Source organism: Rhopilema esculentum, chromosome 20, assembly GCF_057945365.1.
Source record: "Rhopilema esculentum isolate cy_ngs chromosome 20, ASM5794536v1, whole genome shotgun sequence".
Lineage (NCBI taxonomy): Eukaryota > Metazoa > Cnidaria > Scyphozoa > Rhizostomeae > Rhizostomatidae > Rhopilema > Rhopilema esculentum.
Genome location: NC_142834.1, coordinates 5492532 through 5502457, shown reverse-complemented (window position 1 = coordinate 5502457; position 9926 = coordinate 5492532). Strand labels below are relative to the sequence as shown.

Sequence of the window (9926 nt, the reverse complement as noted above, 5' to 3'; positions counted from 1 at the left end):
CAGTTTTGCTACGGATAGCTTGGAGTGGTGTAAACGGGAGGCCAATCCGTATCACTTTTGATACGGATCAACAAGTCATCTGTGGCAGTGTAAACGGGGCCTTAGTTTCCCAAATAGATTGCTACAGTTATTTACTTTGAAGTAGGTAGCTATTTGGAAAGTCTTGCCTGGTTTTAGATACCCAAATAGATTGCTATAGTTAATGTTTATGAATTCAGTAATAATTTTTTACATGGCACTAGGCCTAATCTTTGTTTCCCCATGGAAAAATTGAAATGTGGGACTGCCTCATAGAAGAGTGTATCAGATCTATAAAGGCGCAGGCTAATAGATACACGAAAAATACTTTTATATTTTTATTTTCTAGGTAGAGCAACTTGTGTGCATCTTTGACTTGGTGGATTGACAAAGACATGTGCCTTCACCACTTGTTTTGAAATGAAATAAAAATCTGTTTATAAAACCATAAAGGTTTTCCATTTTCAAGTTTTGGAAAGGAACCAATCACTGAGATGCTATGATGTGACTAAGCAATGGAAGTTGTTGCTAGCAGCTGAATCTTACTAAAGCAAAACAAACTGCAAAATTCATAACATTAATTTTGGAGTGGAAACAGTAATTTAGATTGTTTCAGGAGGTTCTTCAAACATATTTTACAAATTCAAATGTTTGCTACAAAAATTGCGTATATGTTTAGAACATTTAGCAGTAAAATGAATTTATTTTGAGAGCTTTATGCAGTAATCTATGATTATTTCTGGAACAAAATTACCAATGTAATCAAATGTTTTGCTGTAGTAAGCCTTTTTTATGAACCGTATTAGTCTTCAGTTCATAAAAGTGTTGTCACTCATAGCTTTTGTCTCAGGGCTGAAGGATTTATCTCTCAAATATGAAGGATTTATCTCTCAATATCTCTCAAAGAGCTGTATATATAACAAATTCAAAAAACTCAAATTTTTAAATCACAATCTTAAAATTCATTTGAAACAAAGTCACAATCTTTTAATTACTATTCATTGTAATATCTGTTACTTATGAAGTTCTAGCTCAGTAAACTATATATGATTGTATCCCTCAATAGCTGTCAAGCCATTCCATTGCACTTTATTCTGCAAAATAAAGAAATGCTTTGTCAGAGGTAATATTAAAATTTTGATTCAAAAGTACAACCAGGCATATTCTTTAAGGCTTATTTTTTCAGAGGAATATGATATCACTCTTCAATTAGTCCTAAGTCACATAAGTCACAAACATAGTACAAGCGGTGATTCACTTGAATGTAAGCATGTTTCATATCACATCATTTCAATGTAAAATGTATTGCTTAAACAATGTAGAGGGGCACAAAAAGTTAGAGGTTTGAAATCACGGCTAGACTTGTTTGGAAAAAGCAGCTACACAAATTAAACATATTTTCTATCTACAAGAAACTCAGTACTACACTGGGGTTGCTTAGAAGCTCCCAAGATGTTTTTGGGGGTTATATCCTATCAGAGAAACAACTAAAATTAACTTCTACATATGAAAGCTACTTATATTCTATGTAATTATCGCTGCTACGTGGCTTTTTCATGGCAATTTACGGCTCTAATTTGATCAAATAAGTAAAAGGTAGCTAGTCATATAGTCACTTGCCTGCTGATTCGAATAAATATATTTGCATCGTTGGACTCTCCGTGGAGACTTGAGTATAGGAAACAGTCTAATTACTGTTTTTGAGTGCCAACAACGAAAGAAAAATGTTTATTTAGATTTACCTTAGTTTGATTTCTGTTTTCGAGTTTCAATCCACCTACTAATAATAGGCCTAAAAGTGTAGGCTATCCGTAAAGCAACAAGAAATAGAGAACCAAAATGCCTTACCCTCCATAAAATGGAACATTTAATAATTTGATAGTCCTTTACGCTCATATATATTTAGATTTACCCACCTTTGCCACTATTTGACGGCAGAAACTTCGACTTTACTTGTCCGAACCGGCATTTCCTCGTAGTAAACAAGACCACAAGTCTGCAAAAGTGGTCACAAGAGCATGGCCGCTGCGATTTCTCAGCGGCCGCACTTTTAGAACAATAGATGCGCGATCCAGTTTTTTTTAGATCAGTGAGTATCCAACGTGAGCTAGCGGCCATGTTTTTTCTGTTTATCAATCTCGGAATGGGAGTGAGGCTATTACGAGAAAATTTGGCGGGAATAAACCACAGAAATTTTGATTATGTGCGCATTTTTTGCGTTTGGCTGTTCATTTATTTTTCTTCTTTATTACTAAAGTTGGCTGCATATTTCTATGCAATTAAGAAATCAAAAATAAAAAGTCATCAAGAGGTTCTGTTCTTTAGAATAAAAACCATTCAATCACGTGTCTCATTCTCTCGTAATTAATTTGATTTCAAACAGATAAAGGAAATGTTACCCCTATAAATATGCATATGCCACACAGATTTCAACGTTGAAGGCAAGCATACCCCCAAAAGTATTTAAAGCAATTAAAGATAACACTTTGCACGCCATCATTTAGGGTTGGTGCATGACAGCATGACAACCTGTTACTTATATGCATTTGCATCTGATGCGGTTTCATTCGGGTTTGAAAATAGTATCAAATTTGAGCATTCAAATTCGCTTCCCTTTTACCATGTATCAGCAGCATCTGAAAAATAATGTGCCTAGCATCTGGAAAATAATTTTCTACATTTTTTAACTTTTCCTTTTGTAAGTCACTGGTCAGAAATATAACTTTGTTAGTAAATTAATTAATTAGTTAGTTAATTAGTTAGTTAGTTAGTTAGTTAGTTGGTTAGTTAGTTGGTTAGTTAATTGGTTAGTTAGTTTGTTGGTTAGTTAGTTAGTATTTTAGTTAGTTAGTTAGTTAGTTAGTTAGTTAGTTAGTTAGTTAGTTAGTTAGTTAGTTAGTTAGTTAGTTAGTTAGTTAATTAGTTAGTTAGTTAGTTAGTTAGTTAGTTAGTTAGTTAGTTAGTTAGTTAGTTAGTTAGTTAGTTAGCTAGTTAGTCAGCTAGCTTTGTTTCTGTTCTGAATTCTGTTTGAACCTTTAAACTGCTCTTTTTCCCAAAGAATTAGTTCCTTAGTTCCAGCATTCGTGAAACAAAGCTAATTTTAGAGCTGAATTGAAAAGACCTGATGTTTTAATTTGTTGTACCGAGAATTTTGCTGTATGTGTGTAAACGCTGCATGAAGGGAGCGAGGAAATCTAAAGGAGAATCAAGAGCTTACCTTGCTCTTTGAGCTCAAAATCCATTCGGGTTCCTCTTGGCATCCTAGGTAACTACATTCCCTTCCCTATACCAACTGGAAATTATTTTTATAATTACTTTATTGGTATAATTTTGTAACTAAGTTGCTGAATATAAAATCAATTTGGATTCAGTTTTTTTTCAAATTGTTGTAGGATAAATCAGCCTGAAAGCTTGTATCAATCTTTAATAAATCTTTCATTAAATTTATATTGTAAAGTGGGTGCAAGTTTCTCAGATCCACTAAAAGAACTACGTTAATAGGGTTGTCATTTCGATAAAACAGTTGGTAAGACTGTTATTTGGGGTAGAAAGGTATATTGCCATACCTAAATCCAAAAATAGTAATCCTTGATTTGTCTCTTCAAAAACTATATTGCACCCTTTTTTAGCTTCCTACCCTTCTGTTGAAAATATAGTATCCTAGTTGAGCGCCAGGATCTCATTGTTTTTTAGCAGAAAACAAAGGCACAAGAAAATATTTCAACTTTTCTGCATTCTGCGAAATTTGCCTTCAAAAATAGAAAATCTCTGTTTATGACCCTGATGACGAAAACATATCAGAAAAGTCTAGCATCATTTGAATGTCTTTGTTTATAGAAAAAAGTGTCTTGTAGTTACATGATTTTTGGTCTAGTAGTCACATTTAATATAATTATAGCCAGCTGCAAGCAAAAGCAGGCTATTTCTGAGCTGCATCTTCATTTAAATTTAGATGTTTCAGTTATGACCATCCCCTTTATTCTAGAAATCTATCTTCTAGTTCTGCTTTTCTGTAACAAAATTATCTGCATCTATCTTGACTTCTGGGAGCACAATTGCCCAAATTTTTTATCTGAACCTCCGCATTTCTTTCTCAAATGAGCCTTTAAATAGTTTTCCCGCAAAAATGCGCAAGAAAAGATGCCGTCCTTACCATTCCTGTGATTCCACATCAAGAGGATGGACCAGGAAACTGCTCGACAAGCATAGCTTTTATCTTAAGAAGCATAGGTTGTAACAAATAAAGACTACAAGAACAAGATTATTTCACAGCTTCTCTATGAAATGTACATTATGTGCTGGCTGCGTACCATAATTCTTAATATGGGATGCGGCATGGAATATGGGATGATCCTTCAAGGAGCCATAAAATGTTAATCGCTTTACAACTAGTGAACTGGGAAGTAGTTAAAATTTTGGAAACGCTTTATATGAGGTTTTCAACTGCACGGCCTGTGTAGTGTCCTAAGTAATCTTAAAAAGCAAGAAAAAATTCAAAATTTTGGTTAACGATATAGTTACTAATAGAAACGTTTTAGATTCGGTTTCACTTTTTATTTCTTAAAATAAATGTGCAACATCATAAAACCACACTTCAAACATATGAAAACAACTGTTACGATGATATACTTATAACAACAGACAAAAAATAAGAACCAAGTTAGATGTTCCTTGCAAGGGAGTTTCTCTCAACAGATAAAACTAATCGAAAAGAGAGCCCCCCCCCTTTCTAGGATTGTTTTCAATGTTAATAAATTATAAAGATGTGTAACAGAACAATACCTTTCGCTTAAGAGCCAACTTTGATGGTTTTTCATAGATATAGTGGTTTAAAGCTTTTCGCGAAGAAGGGCAACATATGATAAAATATTTTTATACCTACTGGAATGTCGTCCAAAGATTTTGCACCAAAAAATACACGGCACTGACACAATATTGCAAAGTATTTTTGTATTGAGAAAGCGTTACTTTAAGGGCTTGCTAAGTACCATACTCATAAACATTTGTCGCTGAAGCATAAACAAACAAAGCAATTTTAACTGGAAAAGTTCTGAAAATACAGAAGTAGAGGGTGCCTTTGAATGTTAAAACGCAATAGCTTTTACTGCTCTGCTCAACAAAACACATTCAAGTGTCATGCAATGCTGGAGAAAGGGATGAATTAAGTAATTGTATAGTCATCATTTTGGATCTCTTTTGGCGCTTTCGAGGGACTGAAAAGAGGCTGATTCGTAAGGCTGCATCTGGCGGGTAAAATCAAATCGCTTGTTAAAGCCGAGGTTGTTTTGTTGGTTACAAAATGGAAGCTGCAGCGGGTAATGAATCCAAATCAATATGTTACACGTAATCGATTAACACTCTGCCAACTTGAAATGAATGTAGTTAGCTAATAATTCTGGAGGCTTCATGCGACGATCAGGCAACTGTTGATGTAGAGATTTAGGCCTATTCAATTGATGGATTCAAGTTGACGTCATCAATTTTGTATCTCGCTATCTACGAATCTTTTTCGAAAATGGACTTCAGAATTGAAATCTTCATCTTTATATTAGTTTATACTGAAAAATTCATGTTGTTTGGACCGTTCGGTCGCATGTTACTTTGTTTTGAATATTTAGATATTTCTTTATAGTTGACCGGAATTTGCTGCTGCAGTGAAAAAATTTTACTACAGCAACAAATTCCATTGAAATGTATAGGAAAAGCTAAATTTTGAAAATGGGGTGATTCACAGCCTGACGGCTCAAACAATTTGAAATTTTTGGCAAAGACTAATTTTGACATGAAGGTTCCAATTCTGTTATTCATTTTTGCCAAATGTGAAGATACCAATTGCCCGAATCCGAGAATTCTTATTAAAATGTGGTTTCCTAACATAATTTGGATCAATCTGTTTTTCAAAGGACCCGAAAATACAGTAGGAACAGTTTGGTGATCAAGTTTTAAACATACAAGCTGAAAATGCAAAATGTTTGGCATATGTATGGTCAGACTTTGTTCAAACAATTAGGACAAGTTAAGATTTGGTGGTATTGTACCCATTGGTCTATCTATAGCATATTACGAACTGGATAATTGGGCTTTAACGTTTTAGGGGGGCTAAACAGTTTTAGAGCACTTAAAATTTTTGGGCCATTAAAATTGTTGAGGCACTAAAAAGTTTTGGGGGCTAAACCTGCAAAAGGCCAATAACTTGTTTTTTGGTGGCTCAACTCCCCCCAGTTCCCCAGCTTTTGTGGTCCCTTATTAATAAATAGAATTAATTGCTAAAAATGCAGACTGGATAAAACAGGCTCTAGAAGTAATAAGTGTAACATGAAAAGCAATTACCGTTAAAAGTTAATAGCATTATTCTTCAGCATAATCATATTTTTACAAAAGGAAATCAAACCAATTTTTTCTATTTATCAATCTTTTCATTCAAGAAATTTTTATCTATATTTTTTGATGAAAAATCACTGTAATCGAAATATTGATAAATCAAATAAGACTCCAACTGTTTGAAAGAATTAGAAATGAAATAATTATATTATGGCCTGTCTACCGCAAATGTATTGCAATGAAATGTGCTGTTCTACTGATTCAGGATAGTGAAGTGACTTAATTTAAAAAGTGACTGCATTTAAGTCACAAGGTAGCTTTCCTATTCCCACTGTTTTGAAATCACTCTAAAAGGCTGCCTTGTTTGATCATGATGATTACACCTTTTCAGCCACAATTCCATTAAAACAAGACTGCACAATCAATTACAGTTCATAAAATTAACATTCTCCCCAAAAGATTCAAATGAACAGTTGCCTGATGTTTGCATTAAGGGCAGTCTGTCCTCTCAATGATTGGCTAATATAAACAATTGGTTTCCTGCCTTAACATATTACGCTACTCCCTTTGGCTGGCCTAGCTTGGTAGTGGATGACATTTGAAATTGCCAGCAAAAAACTTTCAGAAATTGCATGAAAATTTAATTACTGAAACTGAATAATCATTACGGAAGCATTTTCATATCTGTCGCACAAACCAATTAGGGAAGAAAATTTTTCTAGCCACAGCTTTACTTCAACAGGAACACAGCAATTTGACTCAAAAGCTAGGGAATCAAAGTTGTCTCTGATTGGTTTAATCGTTTAATTATAAATCAAGCTAATTAGTGCGTAAATTTTACTCCGTGAAAACAAAGTTGAGCAAAATAGGGGACAGACTGCCTTAAGTGTAAAACTCAGAATAACGACTTAAAACCTGTGCTGTTCTATGTACTTAAAATGTCCTTAAAAATTTAAATGCAATCTGAAATTATCTACAAACCAAAAAACTTTACTTAAGGTACATTTACACCTTCCATTTTCCCTCAAGGTGGAGATGAGGACCAAAATAAAAATTTGGAAGAGGCAAAACATCTGATACAACACGAAAAGCTAACAGAAAAAATGTTAGAAGAAGATCAAATCAAGCTACTTAATGAAGAGAAGAAAACCTTAGAAAAGGAAATAAAAACAAAAGAGGAAAAACTACGAAAACTCAAAATGGCTGAGCTTTATAGGAGAAAGGTTGATGTTGTAATTATTTCTGTGCCAATATTGAGCAGTTGTGGGTTGAAGTTTTATTACATATAACTGGTATTAAAATATAAAAAAACTATTATCAATAAGATGTTATTGCCATGAATTATTGAATGAATTACAAATCCAGTAGACTCTGGATATTGCTTCATTTTCCTTAAAAATTTGTAAAATTAAGTGGACTGTGACTGTAAATTCTGCTTAAGTGACAGCTTTGCCTATTAGGATCCAATTTTCGGCATAAAATCAAAGTTTATAAATAAGGGGAATATTGTATAACAATGATTAGAATTTATTAATTTTGTATCCTTTTTTGCTGTATCTATGATTAAAAACTGCAGCTTTTTTTCTTTCTTTTGATTGAATCTGTTATTTTCTTTATGTAAATAGCTCAGCTTTCATGGGGTGGCATTTGTGTTTTCATATCAAGTGTTGCAATGGGTTTGCAGATTTTGCCATTACGGTTGAGATTTTACACAAAACTACGTATAACCAAAATAGCTGAATATATAATCTATCAATAACAAAAACACGCACAGAAGAAAAAGTCTTTTTTGAAAGTTAACAGCAAGTATTTGATAAGGCAAGAACAAGAACAGAACAAAGGTATCATCAAGTGGTGTTCTTCAAGGATCATTATCTGAACCTTTTCTGTTCATCAGGTATCTCAGTGAATTTGATAAATATTATACCCACAATAGCCAGAGCCATAGAATAAAAGACAAAACATTGTAGAAACTTGAAATCAGGAGTATTAAAAGCTTTTCTCTTCCAGGATGACCTCAGCAACCTTGACGAACTTATATTAAAGTGGAGACAAGCTTCTCAAGAGATACTGATTGACTTACAAAATGCTTTACCAGAGTCAAAACCACCGATTCAAGATTTATTACAGACATTCAAAATTGAAGCAAAGTTAATTGGTTATAATGAAACTGAAGAGTGTTTTATTTAAATAAATGTTTTTAACTGAAATAATTGTTATTAATTGTTATAAAACATTGTAAATTGTTGCAATTATGCTCATAATATGATTTATTTTACATTCATTCTACCTCTGTTACTGAATTTGTATCTTATGAAAACTAACATATTGAAAAGTTAATTGCAGTGAATGTCAGTATATACTATATTACATCAGGAAAAAAGCTTCAGGCAGCCAAGCTTAACACAACTAATGCATTAAACACTTGCCTTCCTTATGTGTATCTGATGGTAACTTTTGAACAATTATTGTGCAGGGAGAGGAAAATTAAGCATACACACAAACACCACATTGCAAGAAGCTCTTTGCAATGCCACAGTGAGTTTTAATCAAAGGAAATTCTTTATACAGTAGTAGTTGCTAAAGCCACTACTAGTTTTGAGGTTGAAGTTGAAACGTTGAAATTTTAAGGAAAAGATATTATAGACCATAGAAATTCATTTGTTTCTTTGTTTGTAAATTGAACACACGAAAAAGGTGCACAATATGAAAAATTTGATTTGGCAAAATTCAGAATAAATTAAACAAGATAAATGTTGATGTTGATTGGCCGGACAGGCTATTAGAAAAATTATTAAAAATTCTAACTGCACTGTCAGTTCTACGATAAATAGTTGATTGTCATAGTTTATGTAAGCGTTTAAATTTAGTTCAACGAAGTTTAGAAATAAATAGTAAGTGCACAAAAATTGAAACATATTTTTGACTAAGCGCGAAAGAAATGCAAAAAAGAGAAAATTGGCTGCGACAAGATGGACGATTAGTAAAGATTAAAATGAGTGACAACAAATGTTACTCTAGTAAGAGTACAGGCGGACAAGATTCATTTTTTCGCTATTACCACAGCAATGCAATATGGAAATGTCACTACAGATATACAGTGCTTCCCTTCCTACCAGCACACACACGATGTCAAGGCTATAGAATATTCCTCTCTTACACACGCACAGTTAAAACAGACAATATAGTACACCGCCTTTCGTTTCACGCATACAGTCAGCTTGTGATATGGCTGGACATAGGAGACTTGTATGTCGCTTTAATGAAAGGTTTTAATGACTCTGATGAACACAGCTTTTATGAGAGACATAGACATAGAAACGAAGCTTGCAAGTTTTTGTTGATCACTAAGCGTGTTGAGAGTTTTAGATAGATATTTTGACACAGAATGATCAAAGAAAGCTTGAAAGAAGATTGAAAAGAAGATTGATATTCTTCCAAACCTCAAGTCTTTATAGCTGCAGACCACAGCAGACTGATTAAATGATGAAATGGTCTGTCAGGACAAGATAATTGTACAAGATATGTTTATAAATCATATGGAGCAAAATAAAACGAATTTTGCCCAGATCTCTTTAGGGGCTTTT

General features: G+C 33.3%; 1 protein-coding gene and 1 long non-coding RNA gene across 2 annotated transcripts; one reads left to right on the top strand and one right to left on the bottom strand.

The window, feature by feature from the left end:
• Positions 1–957: 957 nt before the first annotated feature.
• On the bottom strand, positions 958–2136 carry LOC135690477 (uncharacterized). Its single transcript, XR_010516647.2, has 2 exons — positions 1935–2136; positions 958–1112 (listed from the first exon to the last, which is right to left on the bottom strand). It is a non-coding gene; the product is annotated as an uncharacterized LOC135690477 (long non-coding RNA).
• Positions 2137–5222: 3086 nt separating this feature from the next.
• Positions 5223–9605, top strand: LOC135687117 (swi5-dependent recombination DNA repair protein 1 homolog). The gene is made up of 3 exons (XM_065203590.2): positions 5223–5333; positions 7369–7562; positions 8350–9605. Exons 1-3 carry the CDS (start codon positions 5318–5320, stop codon positions 8527–8529), a joined length of 390 nt encoding a protein of 129 aa, XP_065059662.1. The 5' UTR covers positions 5223–5317; the 3' UTR covers positions 8530–9605.
• Positions 9606–9926: the final 321 nt, after the last annotated feature.